Raw genomic sequence first — 16714 nt, 5'->3', positions numbered from 1 at the left:
TCTAAGGTACCTTAAGTTAGCCCTATTAAATTAAACCGCCTGGGGGAAAAATAACTGTAATTATTTCCTTCTCTCCCCTATCGTTGTATTTCAACTCCCTCCCAACCTCCATGCTTCTCTCATTCACAAAACAACCTTTAAACTGGGAGCTAGCACAGCCAGCCAGAGACTAGGGTTCAGTTTTCCTTTTTCTGCCCCCTTCCCCTTCCAGCGCTAGGTCCCAACAGAGAACACAGCGCGTCCAGAAGCGTTGGTAGGGCCTGGCTATATTCTAATTTAGGGAGGCTGCTACACTGAGCAGAACATTATTCCAAAAATGCACCCAGAGTCTCCTTCCTGAACCAATGCAGATCCGTTTGCTGCGGGGCATTTCTTTTTAAAGCCCCTTTTTCTCTCTTCGACAAATCAAAATAAGCAAAGTTTAATGGTAGTGAATTATACTTGATTTTGTTGAATCTAGTTCTGAGTTTTCCTACTTGAAACGTGTTTCCCCAGGACACTGACCTATCCTTTAATTGTTTGGTGCGAGGCATGTTAGGGGGAGGGGCGTTACTTGTTTATTGGAACAGCGCTGTTAAAAAAAAAAAAAAATCAACCTAGGCTAACAGTTTCAAGGCTCCCCTAAAGATGTATCCAAACAGGCAGCCAATCAGCGCTTACACAGCTTTTTCTGCTTGACTCTTTTAAAGAGACAGTGCCGACAGTGTTTTATCACATTTAAAGAGAACCGCGCTCTAAAAACAGTCTGAAAATGGGGGAGTCTTCCCGTTTGGTTGGTTTCTCGTCTTAAAGAGTCTCTAGTGAGGGACACTCAGTGTGTCTTCGGGTTCTCGCCGTGGGCAGAAAGGAGTCAGCAGCAAATAGCTGGGTCACTCTGCCAGCCCCCCCCCTCAATTTCCCATTGTACACCTGGGTCACTGACAATGGAAGCTTCCCCTCCCCCCACGCCTGACTCTCGTCCCCCGCTCCCCAATTTAGCTCCATTTATTTGAAGTTCGCAGATTTCTGTGGCGCGCATTCCGCGTAGCGGGGCGCCCAGGTGACGCCCCCCTACCCCGGAATGGCACCATCTCTCGTGGAGAAGCCGAGGGGCTAACTTGCTAGGGCGGGCAGACCTTGGAAATTTGGGAGCAATCACTCTCCGTTCTCTTAGCCAAAGTCCTCAGTCCCTTCCCCCAGGCTCCCCAAAGCAGTCCAAGGGCCATTTTCGCGCGACTCCACTTTGGGGTTTTCCAAAGTATTTTAATGATCTAGTAAAGGAGCAGCCTCGCGCCTCGGCGCCGGCTCGAGCCGCCCAGTTCTCAGCGTGGAGCCCCGGGCCCGGCGCTCCGAAGCCAGACTGGGCGAGAGGGAGGATCGGGGGCGGGGCGGCCAAGGGGGGAACGGGTGGGAGTCTGGGGAGGGGGCCGAGGTCGGAGCCCAAGGGGAGGGCAAGCGAGGGGGAGGGGGAGATAAGGGCTGGGCCGGCGTAGGGCTGAGGCTGGGGGAGGTGAGGGGCAGATAAGGGAAAGGGACGTGGCAGGGGGGAGCCGGCGGTGCTCCGCTCAGGGGTCCGCGCCCCTTCCCCTCCGACTACGCCGCAGCGCCCCCCCCCACTCCCCAGCGGTCCACGCCGCGGAGAGCGCCCGTCGGACCCTCTTCTCGCGGGGGCCGGGGGACTAGAGCTCCCCTGTCCCGATTCGTGTCCCCTCCCCACATCTAGAGAAAACAGAGGCTCGCACACCCGGCCCCCCCCTTCCCTCCCGCCCCCCACCCCGTTGGCCCGCAGGAGCAGGAATAGCGGCTCCTCGGTGGCGGCCGCAGCGGGGACTGCCGCGGTCGGGCGCTGACAGGGCGTCCCTCCCGGGCCGCCCGGCCCCGCCCCATCACGTCGATTGGCCGAGGTGCCTATCAATCACGGGACGTTGACGCCCGCCTTGCTCCCTCGCCCGGGTAGCCACGTTCGGTTGAGCTCCAAGTAGACCAGCGGCGGCGGCGGCGGCGGTGCCGGAGGCGCTGAGGGAGAAGCAGGCTGAGCCGGGCCGGCGCGCGAGCGAGCCAGTGGGCAGCCGGGCCGGCGGGAGAGCGGCGGCGGCGGTGGCACCGGCACCCCAGGCCGAGCCGGCGCGGGAGGAGTTCCAGGGCGATGGGGCCGCGGCCGGGGCTGACGCTTTGACAGCTGGAAAGAGCGCGGAGCCAGCGCCTGGGGGGGAGGGAGGGGAGCGCGGCGAGGAGAGCGCGAGCGAGCGAGCGAGCGAACGCCGGGGAGGGGGCCGGGAGCGAGGGGGCAGCTCGGGAGCAGCCGGAGCGGTAGCGGCGGCGGCGGCGGCGAGGCTCGGCGCCCTCTTCTCTGCAAACCATGTTTGCCAAAGGCAAAGGCTCGGCGGTGCCCTCGGACGGGCAGGCTCGGGAAAAGTAAGCCCTATTTTCCAAGTGGCGGCCGCGCCGCTGCCGGGCTGCGGGCGGGTGGTGGGAGGCAGGTGGGCGGGCGGGGGCTGCTGAGTCCCGGGCCCCGGCGCCGCCTGCTTGGCCCCTTCCCGAGGCCGCGGCGGGCGGCGTGGGAGAGCCCATTGTTGGGAGGCGGCGGAGGTTGGGGCGTCTGGGGGCGCCGCCGGGGGAGGGGGCACTTGGTGGCCTTGGGGCGTGCCGGGCGCGGGGGCCCGCGGTGAGGGATGGACGAGGTCCCGCGAGCGAGCCTGGGCGCTCGCTCCAGCCGGGGCGCTCGCCGCGGTGACGGCACTTTGCCCACCGGGCGCGGGCAGGGGGCGCGTGGCTTCTGCAGCCCCGAAGGCTCCTTTTGTCCGCCCGCGGCGTGAGGAGTGCGTGCCGGGGGCTTTGTTCGGCCGGGAGCGCTCTCCCTTCCCTGCCCTTGGCCTCGCCGCCGGCCCCGCGCCCTCCGGGGCGCCGGGCTGGGCAGGGACGGCGGCGCCGGCTTGACCCTAGGCTTGGGGGACAGTTGTTTTGGGGGGAGGTGGTGAGGGCGGCGCTTTGCTGCCCTCTCCAGAGCTCGCGGAGCACTCCAGAGTCCAGGACTGAGTCTCCCCGGACTCTCAAACGTGGGGAGAGGGTGGGTCGGTGGCAAGGAGTGGATTGGGAAAAGGAGCGAGGCTCGGGGGTTGGGTGGCTTGCGAGTTTGAGAGACCTAGGTGGGTTTGGTCCCGACGCTACTTGGAAGTTCAAGTTCGGGGGCTGCTTTCCAGCCCTCGCGGCTTGAAGTAAACGCGTTTCCTCGTACCCACCCCCTAACTGCTCATACCCGTGGCCCCAGGCAGGACCGAGCTAGCTGCTCACCTCTGGTCGGGGCCACAATGGGACAGCACGGACAGGCTTGGAGGACAGGCTTGGAGGCCAACTGGCAAGGTCCAGGAGCGAGCGCCCGGTGTGGTCTGACGCGTTCCCTCTCTCTCTCTCTGCCCGCTACCCACTTTCCAGGTTAGCTTTATACGTCTACGAATATTTACTGCACGTAGGAGCACAGAAATCTGCACAGACCTTCTTGTCGGAGGTGAGTGGAACTCCCCCCATCATCCAATTTCTTGACACTCCTCCTCCTCCTCACTATTCTTAAAGCCTTTGTTTTCTGGAGCAGCCACTGTGGCCACCATTTTGAATTTTTATCACCTTTTGGCATTTATTGTTAGTTGGTCTTCACAGCCTTTTGACTCTGGGAAGCCCCTAGCCCACCTCTTCTCTCTGCTCCTCTAAGCTGTCTCTGCTCTCTCCTTTCTAGATTCGATGGGAAAAAAACATCACGTTGGGAGAGCCGCCTGGGTTTTTGCACTCGTGGTGGTGGTAAGTTTGTGTGATAGTTTTGTGTGTGTGTTTGTTTTGTTCTGAGCCCCCGGCTTCAAGTGAACAAAGATGCGAGGTCTGGAGCGGGTCCCTCCATGCCTTAGTCCCCAGCGTTGCATAGAGCAGGGTGCCGTGGGTCCCTCAGGACTGGCAAAGGAGGAAAAGGGCAGACGAGGTCGGTGCCTAAGTTTCTGCCTCCTCTTTGCCCACTGTTGAAAACCCTACTAATCGTGCCTGGTGTTTGCATAGAAACTCCGTACTTTTACATCTCACTCTGAGGCGCTGGGCATGGGCTTGAGAAAAAAACCTGCATGGGTTTTTGTCAATTCTGCACGTTGCTTTAATTAGAGGGAGTGGGGGTGGGGTGGGTGGAGGGGCACCAGGTCTGTTTTACAACTGGCCTGCCCCTTCCTTTTTCTTCTGTGAGCTCAAAACCTTGAGAGAGAAATCCATGGGGACCTTTTCCAGGCACCCTGAGAAAGAGCAAGAAGGGGCTGCCACTTCCTTTAAATATACTGATTCAGACCGACTGGACCTCCTCCCCTCCCCCCACTGCTCTAAGTATCCCTAAAACCACCAAGTTTCGTTTTACTGAGAATCTGGCAGAGTGCCTGTAGTTGGTAGATGGGGGCTCTCTCTTGTCTGTGACCCTCTCCCAGGCCCCTGGGCCCTGTCCGGGTGGGACCACCGCCGGTCTGCTCCCGGGTTTGCAGCCCGCAGGAGGGAGGCTTAGGGTCAGCGGGAAGGAGTTGCTGTGAGTGTAAGACTTGGGTGTTTTGTGGGACCGATTGGTGGAGTCTTTGACATCCTTTTCAAAAGGAAAAGAGAGCAGAGTGGCTTTTGATATTTGGGTGAAGTTCAGGAAAACGGAGTGCCCTGTCTTGGGATCTTAGCGCGTTTACCTGACCGCCAGCTCGCTGGGGTAACTGTTTCAAGTGTCTTTGAAATGCATGGGGATGAAGTGTCTGTTCTAACTTGCACGGAGAAAATGAGGTTTTAATTGCTTTTGCCAACCTTGGAACTGCGGAGTTGGAGGCATTCGGTGTAAGGATTCTGTCTGTAGGAGTGGGTGGTAGGTTTTCTGGGGCAGCTTTTGGAGAGGAGTGTGGGGTTGGAGCTGGCGGGTCTGTCCACCGTGGATTTTGCAGAAATTTAGGCTTTTGAGTAAAAGTTACTCAGAAGGGACTGGGGAGTTTGTAGTGTTAGAAATCTTTAGTGTGTGGAGGAAGTTAGTCAGATGTGTGCAGCCTCAGAGCACAGAAAGAAATGTTCTCGAGCCTCCCTCTGCAGTCAGCAGAAGTCCCCGATTATCCTGTTCTATCCTTAATCCCCGGCAACTTCTCCAGCCTTATCTCAGCTCCGGGAACTAAGAGTGTGTCGTGCTGGGCTCAGGCAGTGGTGGCTCTGTGATTTGACACCGAACGTGGCTTTTGGGGTGGCAGGAAGTGGTGGAGCTGATCTGAAGAGGGCCAGGCTGCGTTCTTCACGCACCTGGAGTGAGGTGCTTGTCAGGTGACTGGCAGAGCTGGCTGTTTGTGATGGTGACAGGAGCACTGGTCTGGTAGTCAGACTTCCGCTCTGGTGCACGTTTTACCCTTCAAGCGGGTTCCTATCCCTGGGCCTTGGGCTCCCGACCTGGAGAGGGTTTCTAAGGCCCCTTGTTGATACCAGTGACTACCCTGTGTTTGTATAGGGTTTTACTGGTTGACAGAGGATTTGTATGTCTGTTTTCACACAATGCAAAGTGTTGGGGTGACCATACAAGAATCATGGAGCGGGGTTAGGCAGGGAAATCCGCCCCCTTCCTTTTGCTGGACAGGTGGTTGTCTGAGGAGGGCCCTATTTCAACGTGAAAGAACGAGATACTTGGTTATCCATAACATAACCTTTGGCTAATTGATACATGTTCTTTGGTGGGCAGGGGAGGAATGGTTTCTGTATGAGAACACCTTGGGGGAGGGCCTGGTTGAGAGTCGGGTGGGCTGGCAGGAGATGGGGGTGTGGGCTCTGGGATGAACAACCTGTAGATTCCCTTTATCGCCAGAGTCACCCAGTTTGCTGTGCATATGAGTCATAGTCCTGACTTTGACAATTTAACCTTTTTATGAAGTGCAGCCATTTTGGGTGGAGGTGGGGGGTGGTAACAGGAGCACAGATGAGACAGGCGTGGATTCTCATCCAGATTCCTGTCTGTCCCATCTGGGCATCGGTGGGTGGGTTACCCGAACCTGCTTGAGCTTCAGTTGCCCCATGTATAATGTGGGGATAAAATCACCTACCTTACAGCGCTGTGGTAGTTACAAGCAGGGTCATGGGCATGAGGCATCCAGCACATAGTAGGTGTCTGATGGATGAGAGCTGTTACTCTTATTACAAATGCCAGGCTGTCAGAGAGGTTGGGTCCATTTTGTTGTTAGGCTGAGTGTGCCCAGTGAAGGCCGGGAAGGTGGGATTGAGCCTTGGGGAGACGTGGTGCTGTTAGCACCGTGCATTGTACACTTGCTGTTGGGCACACAAGTAATAATTAGTAACCTGATCTCATTTTATTTTTCAACTTGCAGCGTATTTTGGGACCTTTACTGTGCAGCTCCTGAAAGGCGAGACACTTGTGAACATTCAAGTGAAGCAAAAGCCTTTCATGATTACGTGAGTAACAAATTTTTAATCCTGGCGATAATTGCAGGGTTGGATAACTTGAACTTCTTTAGTACCAAAAGCAAATACACAGCCAACTGGCAGTGGTCTTTGTTTTCTCCTTGCCTTTCTTTTTGTCCTGCCCACCTCCCTGCTGCCCTCGCCCCGTACTCTCCTCCAGCAGCGGTCTAACTTGGTGAATGGTATTTCATAATGTTATAATTATGCAGAAGAGTGTAGATACCTATCTGGAGAATTAAATGGTGTTATGCGGGGCTCAACTATGTGGGGTTTATGTTCTGTTTGGGCAGTCCCCTGGGAGGATGGTGGGGCTGAGCTTCTTTGGTGCTGGTTTATGAAGAAGTTGACCACAACCAAGAAAAATAAAAAGTAAATATGAAACTTGTGTTTTGGAGTAGAAGGTGTGTTTGAGTGAGAATTTGGTGAAATAGATTCTTAGGTTACTTTCTAGGGAGCAATCTTCCAAATTATGTTTTTGGAGGGGGGTGTGTGTGTGTGTTTATGGCAGGGGGCTTGTGTTGTCCATTAAGACAGTGTGTACTTTGAGGTCCTTGGCTGGTCCATAAACCTGTGTTGAAAATGTTCTTGTGAAGATAGTTTCATCACATTGTAGTGCTTTCTACTCTATCATTCATTCTCCCTGGATGAGTTTCTTAAGATTTATGAAATGCTTATAAGAGAGATGTCTGCCACATGTCCATATCCCACCAAGGTCCCCTTAAAAAAAAAATTGGACTATAGTTGGGGTGGAGTCAGACTTATGATCAGATGAAACAGGTTAGGATATTCTGGGGGGGATGGAAGGGGAAGTGTCTGAAGATCTTCCCAGCCTCCTTTGCTTCCTGTTGGTCTTGTAGAAGGTTAAGTGTGTGTGTGCGCCTGTATGTGTGCACACACATGTGCACTTAAGAGGTGATTTATTGGATTTTGCACTTCTGCATGAGGTAGGAAGAAATGGTCCCAAAGCTCTAGGGCATGGAAGTTGGTTTTTTGAATGTCATCAGAGCCCACCCACTTGGCCAGGCCATCTGCATCCCCTGCATGCAGTTTGAAACTGGCCTGGGAGACCAGAACCCATTTGGTTGAGTTTCACAAGTGGTCAGATCCCATGCCACAAGTATCTTTCTGGTGAAAATTTCTCCTTGTAATATGAGGACTTAGAGACTCCCCTGGGGGCTCCCTGGTTTTGAGAATATTCAGTGCGATGAAATTTTGCTATGACTGTAAGGTTAATACCCTTGGAGTGGAATGCTGAGGAAATTGACCAGTTCTTGTGCCCTCTCCAGGGTTGAAAAAGAGAAGCTGCTGAATGGTTCTTATGGCCTGGTGAAGTTTTAGTAGTACAAGGTGAGAGGGCTGGTTCACTTGTGATGTGGTTCTTCTGGGAAAATCGGTGGTGATGATCACAGGGTTTCCTGGCGTAGAGGCTGAGTTACATTAGCCGTATAAAAATAGTTGGTGAATTTGACTTTTCTACCTAGAAAAAATCGTGTGTGTGTGTGTGTGTGTGTGTGTGTGTGTGTGTTTTAACCTGTGGATGGCCAATTCCTGTGTGGCCTGTATTTGACAGCTATGCAAAATGGTTTCATTTTAGAGTGGGGTGGGGGACGTACCTATTTCCAGTCACTCTCTTGATATAGGATGTCTGTGCTATCTTTCAGAGAAGTTAATAATTTTTAACTAAGTTTGGCTCTCTAGTACATGACGTGAGACTCTCTTTGGCAATTTGTGGTTTGGTCCGCCATCTTGGAACAGTATGGTGGTAGTGAACGTTTACATGGGTTTTCTTTCAGTGATTTGCTGAGGAAGGGCAGCAGAATTGTGTAGAGATTGCTGAGGTTGGTGTAGACATTTAGAAGAAGCTACCAAGAGCTGAAATCACAGTGACTGAGGCCCAGGATTCACAGATCTTGGGATCAAAACCCTTTCTCCTGGATTGGGATCCACTTGGTGTCATGTGGCCTGAGAGTCAGGTCATGTGAAAGGAGGGATGGAGTGATGAATGGGGATGGGGAGGGAACGTCTCTATTGTGAAGGAGTTAAGGGGGGTGGGTATTGAGTTGCAGGGGTGAAGGAGAAGCAATGGGAAAATGAAAAAATATTTAAGAAAATGAAGAAAAGGAACCCTCTTTTTCTCTTTGTCCTCCTCAAATTTTCGTGTGTTCTCTCCATTCTCATGGCTACTATCTTGTTCACCCTTATCTTTCTTGCTAGAGTTATTGCTGAAGCCTCTTTTTGGATTCCCTTCCTTTTGTCTGGGGTGAATGCCTCTCTTATCCGTCACGTCCTGTCCACTTTTCAGCTTCTTTGTGGAGGACTTTGGTGATAGTTTGCTGCACACCCTGATCACTCCTTCATCTCAGTGTCTATACAAACCACCTGTACAAAGCCTTTGTTGGTGGCTTTCCATGTGCTGGGCCCCTGTGCTGGGCACTTTAGCTTCAGGCTCTCATTTCAAGCTGCCAGTGGCCCTGGGAGAGAAGACATGTTGCTAACTCCATTTTGCAGATGAAGAAACTGAGGCACAGAGAGGTTATCATAGTTGTAAGAATTAGGATCCAAACTCAGGTCATAACTGACTCCAGAATCTGTGTTCCTAACACTGCCGAGACTTGGCTGCACAGGTCCATGGCAAATGTCACCCGTTTGCACCTATTCCTGCTAACTTCTCATTCAGGTTTGTCTTTCTAACCACAGCTTATTCATTTTTTCCATGCCAGAGACCATTCGTCTAAGAGCTATTCATTTCTGTAGCTCCCACAATACCTTGAACATAGTAGGCACGCATGCTAAATGAATGAAGGTATTAAGGAGCTATGGGTAAGAAAAAATACTCATTTTTGGGCATTTTGGTAATTTGGATAGCCAGTAGAATATTGGAAGATGTTCTTTTAGTGACTCGTTTTTGCTGGGTCATCTTGAGCCAGGTGATTTTAATGTGGGTTGACTAGTTACCTTAAATCCTTTTTAGAAGATAAAGCGGAGTGTAAATAAGAGCATGCGGTAACTGGCCTTCTGTTTTCAATCAAGGAGTTTCAGAGATTCTCATGGTTTGTCCGTGCAGCTCAGATATACCCGCCTGGGCCTTAGTGGGTAGTGAGTAGTGAGTGTGTGTGGGGCATGGGTGAGGAGGGACTCCTGTGGGGCTGGGAAGGTCCTCATCTGGGAAGATCCTGGTCTCAGCTCTCCTAGAGAAGTGAATTTGTGTTCCTGGCCAGTGGTCTCCCCTTCCTGGTGGTGGGTCAGTCCAAGCCAGGCCACAGGGCCGGGAATGAACCAGGTGACTCAGCAGAGGGAGAGGGGGTTTAAATTTTCTCTGAATTGGTGAGTTTTTATTTGAGTCACAGTCTATTTTCCTCCACACACCTGGAAACTTCAGTTTGCTTGGCTTATTGTGTATAAGCCAGAGCACCCTGATGTTGACCACACGTAATGAAGAGTGATGCAGGGTTTGGTACCCAGAATGTACTTTTCTGAGAAATTGGTTTACCTGAAGTCAGAAGAGGCCAGAGGCCATGGGAAGAGGCTCTCAGGGACCCTGCCTGTGGTTTCCTTGCTGCTGCCCAGAGGCCATAGGAAGAGGCTCGCAGGGACCCTGCCTGTGGTTTCCTTGCTGTTCCCCTCCGGCCAGAGCAGAGGTTCTCTGGTGAAGCCCTTGGGTCCGCTCGGATTCTCTTAGATGCCAATGTCTGTCTGGTCCTGGCCTTTTGTGGAGTGGACAGTCCCGCCTACTAGCTCAGTGCCTTTGAGTTGAAGGTGCTGGAGAGCAGTGACCCTCACATTGCTGTACTTTTCAAAACGCTTTTTCAGTACATGGTTGTGGTTTGGCTTCACAGCTGCCTGTTGGTCAGGTTTTATTATTTAATCTCACTCCCATTTTACAGATGAAGAAACTGAGGCCTAGAGTTTAGGTGGCTTGTCTGAGGGCATGTAGCCAGGAGGTGGCAGAGCTGGGACTAGACCCCACACTTTCAAATTCCACCTCTGAGCTTTTGACAACCCTCATTTGATACAGAACTTCTGCAAAACAGAGGGAAGATACTATCATTTGACCCAAAGTGTGCCCATGTATGGTCACTGAAGAAATAAATTTAGCAGAGAATTAAACTAAAGCCCCTGAGAGGTAAATTGCAGAGTCACTGGCAGAGGTGGGACCTGGCCTCCGAGAAGGGAGTTTGTTATGGTGTGGTGGCTCTTTTGGCAGGGAAAATGTGATAAAAGCTATGGCCTTTCCTTCCAGAAAACGCATGTATCCCCACTGGGGAGACTTTGTACATGATTTCAGGAGGTTCATGGCTGCTGTCCCCTCTGTGATCCCCAGTGAAGAATGTGGGGTGCCAAGTGGATGTGGAGTCCCATGACCTTGGCGAGTCGTGGGCCTCACTTTCCCTGCTCTGAAGACCTGCGGTCCCTTTCAGGTCAGCCTCAGTGGGGCTGGCTCTCTTAGCCCTGTGCTCCCCCCAGCAGGACTCAGCTGACTCCCCTCCACTCCCAGCTGTGAGCCTGTGTCTCCAGGCAGGTTGGGTAAAGTCGGAAAGCGCCCCAGAGTCCTGGGCGTGGATGGGAGCTGAGGTATTTGTGGCTCTGTGGCAGGGGTCCAGCGTCCTTGGTGGGTTTGAAATAGCAAAGTGATATTTGAGAGGGCTCTCCTTGGATGTGCCGAGCTAAGGTTCCTTCCAGGCGGGGAGCGTCCCTGCCTGCCAGAACCCTTTGGGGGCAGGGGTGTGAGAGGGTGGCAGCATGGGCAGGAGCGGGAGAAGGCCGCAGCTGGGCTCTGAGGAGCTGGGGGCGTGCTCTCCCCCGCGATAAGCTGCTCTAGCTATCTGCCCAGAGGTCCTGGCAAGTTCACGGCGTTGCCTTTGGCTCTGACCCTTGGCACCTTGTGTGGCAGATTATAAAAACAAAACATACACACGGTTGCTTCCCCCCCCACCATTGGAGCTCAGACTGTGTGTTGTGGCCTTTCTTCGGGCTCCCACCCTGTTTGCTGCAGCTCCTCTTAACCCCAGAGGCTGCCAGCCTCCTCTATCGGTAGCTAATTAAACACTAAATGAGTAACTGGAATTGCTTTTTGCCAGAACCCGGGCAGTGTGGCCATCTTAATGGGTTTCAAGTGGCGGCAAGACCCCAAATTGCAAATCCTTGCCCTTTATTTCAAGGCGGGAGGTGGGGCGGGGGGAGCAGGGGGGACCCAAACAAAGTTTTTGGCAGTGGTCACTTCATTTGAACTCCAAGACCAGCCGTGCGCTCCAGTCTGTGCATAATGCCATCTTTGTTAGCTAAGCCTTTGCAGACTTGGACCAAGAGTTAGCTGTGTGCCATTCACCGCTCTGAGTGAGCCGGGAGACACCCAGCTCGATTTTCCAAGGCAAGCTGCTTCTGTAGCGGGGACCTCGGGCCAGAGCCTCCTCGCCCCTTCTCTTGACCTTCCCGCCTCTGTGGGTGAGTGTGTGTGTGTGAGCTTAAGAGGGAGCGGTGGAGGGGAGGTGTGTGTGCTTGAGGGCCTGTCAGCCAAGATAACAGAAATGTTATACTAGCTGTAGCCTTTATAATAGTGTCTGGGGTTTAGAGTATTTAGAAAAATTAATCTTTTTTAGCTTGGTAATAATTCTGACCACGGCACAAGTGCATTAGACGATTCACATAAACTTCTTTAATACATGTTGCTGGGGGCTTACAGCAAATAGACAATGATGATTGTTTGTTTTTGATTCGCCAGGGTAATGGGGTTTTTTGTAGCCTTGGCAAGATGAGTTTTAGGAATGTTTCTCTCCCATGTTATGCTTTCCCCCCCGCCCCCTTGGGCCCTGAATCCTCTGGATTTTGAAGGGTTTGGGTTCTGACTGGTGGCTGGGATGCACACCTGAGTTCCAGTTCCTGCTCTGTCATTTCCTGGCAGCGTGGACTTTTGGAGCCTTGGTTTCGCCATCTGTAAAATGGGGAAATGGTGAATCCTTTATGGGTTTGTTGTGAGGGTTAAGTAGGATTATATATATAAAATGGTTGTCTCTCTGTGGCCAGTGCTTGGTGAGTTTGTTTCCTTTCTTTTTTTTTTTTTGCGGTACGCGGGCCTCTTACTGTTGTGGCCTCTCCCATTGCGGAGCACAGGCTCTGCACGCGCAGGCTCAGTGGCCATGGCTCATGGGCCCAGCCTCTCCGCGGCATGTGGGGTCTTCCTGGACCAGGGCACAAACCCATGTCCCCTGCATCGGCAGGCGGACTCTCAGGGAAGCCCTCCTTTCTTTTTATATCCCCAAAGTTTCCCCCAGAACCTTTTAATATGATGGAGATAACAGCATGTTTTTCTGGAAGAGCAAGTTGACCCTAGGGAACTGGATACATTAATTTCCTGATGATGCCCTCCGGTGCCTGGGCTCCTCTGATGTGTCATGGAGTCCTCCCCCAAATACCAGTGTCTTGTCTCCCCACCCCCCAGACCCCTGCCAGGGACAGGGCAGGCGGTCCTGGCATAGGCTGGCACTGATAAATGCTCCCCTGTGACGTCTGTGCCCCTTATCTGTGTCGGACAGAGTGGTCCTGTCCCACTCCCGTGTGTGGCTGCCGCGTTGCTGAATGGGAAGAGCTTGCAGCTTGGCACGTGCAGAAACCTAGATGCAGATTTCGGCTTCACACCCCTTGTCAGCTGCGGGGGGCCGCCACTTTTCAAGGTCTGTTCTCTTGACTGTAAGGTGGGCACAAGGGTCGTACTTGCTCAGCCCACTGTGGGGGTAACTGTGAGAAAGGCATGGAAAACTGTCCAGGGAAGGTTACCTGTGCAGGGCAGTGCTGTGTCAGTGTTTGCAGGGATGACCAGCCTCGAAAGCCCCGCAGTTGGGGGTCTTGTCTTTGTCCTCTTTTTTTTTGTTTGTTTTGCGGTACGTGGGCCTCTCACCGCTGTGGCCTCTCCCGTTGTGGAGCACAGGCTCCAGATGCGCAGGCTCAGCGGCCATGGCTCACGGGCCCAGCCGCTCCGCGGCACGTGGGATCCTCCTGGACCGGGGCACGAACCCGTGTCCCCTGCATCGGCAAGTGGACTCTCAACCACTGCGCCACCAGGGAAGCCCTCTTTGGTACATACGTTGCCCTGGGCGGCCTCGGGCCTCACTTGACCTTTGGATTGAGTGAGGAGTCCCTAAAAGGGCCCTTAAGGAGAAGGTGAGGAAGGGGTGTGTCAGCCATTGCAGGTCCACGGGAAGCTGGTTCTGGGTGCCCAAGGCCTTGGTCAGCTGGCCCCCAGACCAGGAGCAGAAGACACTGTTAAGTTTTTTTTCTTTTTTTTTTTTTTTTTTGCGGTACGCGGGCCTCTCACTGCTGTGGCCTCTCTCGTTGTGGAGCACATGCTCCGCACACGCAGTCTCAGCGGCCCTGGCTCACGGGCCCAGCCACTCCGTGGCATGTGGGATCTTCCCGGACCGGGGCACGAACCCATGTCCCCTGCATCAGCAGGCGGACTCTCAACCACTGCGCCACCAGGGAAGCCCCCACTGTTAAGTTTTGAGGTGTTGATTCAGTCCAGTTACTGAGTGCCCGCTCTGCTCCGTGTCCAGTGGATGAGACAGATGCCGCCCAGGATGCGCTCGTGTGCTTAAAAAGCCTTCTCTTTGGAGAGCCCAGGATGCAGAGCATCACGACTGGTTGTGGGAGTAGGTAAACAGCCCCATTCCCCTGTGGTGGCTGGGAAGGGTATTTAATGTAGTATGTGTAGGTAGCAGGGTTGCAGGTGGTAGAATTGGAGGTCATGTCTTACAAGGAGGTACCCTGAGGCCCAGAGGGGAAAGATGCCCCACCTGAAGTCATCAGTAGGACTCAAACCTGTAAACCGTATCAGATTCCATAACTCTTTCCTTTGCCCTATGCTGTCTTGCTGCACTTACAAGCTGTGTGAACTTGGGCACCTTAATTAATCTCTCTGTGCTTCAGTTTCCTCAGGTGGAAAATGGGGTTAATAAAGTATACCTGTCTCATGAGGTTGTTACAAGGATTAAATGAGTTTATGTACGCACACACACATTAAACACGCACACACGTGCACACACACAATACGTACTGTGTCTGGTACAGCATAAGTGCCATAAACGTGTGCTATTGTTTTTTGTTTGTTTGTTTTAATTTTGTCCATGCCACGCGACTTGCAGGATCTCGGTTCCCTGACCAGGGATTGAACCTGGGCCACGGCAGTGAGAGCACTGAATCCTCACCAGTAGACCACCAGGGAACCCCCTGTGCTCTCATTCTTATTATCTCATTTCAGGCCTGGTATGAGTCTTGGCTTTCTGATGGCCGAAAGGGGGGACAGCAGCAGAACGATGCTGGTGTGAGAGGTGTGCTCCTGGGATACGTGACCCACCTGTTGGTTGATTAGCACTCTGGACCCCTGGGTTTGAATCCACCTTCTTCAAGCAGCCGCGAGTGACTGGGGGTGGGCTTCATACATGCAGCCTCCAAACCAGCCCCGCTGCTCGTGAGGATGAAGTGCTGATGCGTGGACGCTCCTGGCCAGCACCGGCCTGTGGTGTTCAGTCAGTGTCCGTTCCCTACTCTTGTAGCTGTTTCCCTTGCTCTGGGAATCTGGAACTTCTCCAGGCCCCTCTGACCCGTCCCTGGTGTTTCTCCTTGGTACTTGAGATGGTTTTTTTGCTCCAGCCCTGCTGTAGAGCAGATGCCAACCTGGAATGTGGCTGCCTCTACCAGGCCTGCCAGGACCACCCCCAGGGGAACACCCACCTATTCTTCTGTCTTCCCCCCCGGGAACTCTGTGACTTTTACTCATTTGCTATTTGCTGCCTGGAAGTAGAGGGATGGGGGTCAAGGTTGTATCTCTTCCTCTCCCTCTTCTAGACTGAAAGCTCCTGAGGGCAGGAGCCCTTATCTCCACCCGCTTTCTGCTGCCCCTGCTCCTGGGGCCTGTTGCAGAGTTTTGAGTAAATCCTGAGGGTGGTGAGCTAGGCTCCGGGCCTTGAGAAGCGAGAAGGGTTTGATCCCTGCCCAGGGATCAAGTATGTTAAATATGCGTTTTAATGGAGATGGACAAGTGGTGAATGGTAACTGTGAGTCGTGACCCGTTACTGCTTTGTGAAATCAACTTAGTGGCTCACGAACTGGAAATTACAAAAAAAAAAGAAACTCTGGGGCTTCCCTGGCGGTCCAGTGGTTAAGACTCCGCACTTCCACTGCAGGGGTCACGGGTTTGATCCCTGGTCAGGGAACTAAGATCCTGCATGCTGAGCAGAGCAGCGCAACCAAAAAAATCAAAACAAAACAAAACAAGAAACACTGTATTGCAAAGAGTAAACATAAGCATTGTTTCGGGAAACTTCTGTTTTCAGCAACTTATGGGTGCCTATAAGTAAACATGTGCCCTGGGTTTTCAATGTAAAATTTGCCTTGTTGTGGGTCTCAGTCTAAACTTTGAAAGCCGCTTACCCAGAAAAGGCTGAAGTTGAATCTTAGATCTTATAGGCTGTGTGACTTTGGCCAAGTGGCAAGCGATTGCTGACCTCAGTTTCCTGATGGGTAATAAGGAGGGAGTCATTCCCACCTCTGAGGGTTCTTGGGAGAATTGATTCCCTGCCTTGCTTCCAGGTGGTGCCTGGTGGTTCCTGGGGACCTTTGCCTTTCGTTTTTGCTGCCATATTCTTAGTTCATGGAGCCTGTGAGAGGTGCCCAGCAGATGCTTGCTGAGTGCTGAACAAGCAGTGGCTCCCACTTGAAGTTCGTCGCTTGTTTCTGCTGGGTGGCAGCTCCCTCTGCCCGTCTGCAGTTGAGGTGGCAGTGGCGGGGGGTAGTGGTGGTGGTCTCCAGCCCCTTGTGGTGGTTGTTTTCTGAACATCTGCAGGGCTCAGGCTCTGGTCGCAGCAACAATCTTGAGAATAGGTCTCAGGGCATCCTGTCTGACCCAGGTTGGCCCAGCCTGCCAAATTCCCTGTCCCCTCCTGGTGACAGCTGTTTGCACAGCTCCGAGGCGGGCTTTGTGTCCCCCGCTCTTTGTGTGTTTGGGTGAAGCGCCTGACATTTCACTTCTGTTTTACAGTCCTCTGACCTTAAGAAGCACAGCTGCTCCCTGGGGCCCCCGTCTGAGGCTTTCCTCTGATCCTTCTCTCCCAGTCACAAAAGGCTGTTTGAGAGAACAGGCTCTAGGGTGGCAGCCTTCCCCGCTGCCCGGGATGCTGGCTGCAGCTTTGCGAGTTCTTGGGATGGACAGAGCGTGGCTTTGCACACTGGCCCAGGATAGCAGGTGGCTGGTGGGCAGTTATTCCTGTGAGCCTGCTGCATGCATGGCCCTGTGCTG

At 53.2% G+C, this 16714-nt stretch overlaps 1 protein-coding gene across 4 annotated transcripts in view; it reads left to right on the top strand.

Moving 5' to 3' along the window:
• The first annotated feature begins 1943 nt into the window (after positions 1-1943).
• The window catches only part of SSBP3 (single stranded DNA binding protein 3), a 166418-nt gene continuing 151647 nt past the window's right edge, over positions 1944-16714 (top strand). For 2 of the 4 annotated variants that reach the window (XM_082612388.1, XM_082612387.1), the window contains exons 1-4: positions 1945-2394; positions 3412-3484; positions 3710-3771; positions 6333-6417. In XM_082612388.1, coding sequence (XP_082468514.1) covers positions 2339-2394; positions 3412-3484; positions 3710-3771; positions 6333-6417 — 276 coding nt within the window. In that variant the 5' untranslated portion in view covers positions 1945-2338. Of the gene's footprint in view, positions 2395-3411; positions 3485-3709; positions 3772-6332; positions 6418-16714 lie in introns of all 4 variants that reach the window. The other 2 variants (XM_082612386.1, XM_082612389.1) reach the window with 2 other exon arrangements.

This window comes from Mesoplodon mirus, assembly GCF_964341445.2.
Source record: "Mesoplodon mirus genome assembly, chromosome: 3".
In the NCBI taxonomy this organism is placed as follows: Eukaryota; Metazoa; Chordata; class Mammalia; order Artiodactyla; family Ziphiidae; genus Mesoplodon; species Mesoplodon mirus.
This window is presented reverse-complemented; position numbering and strand designations above follow the sequence as displayed.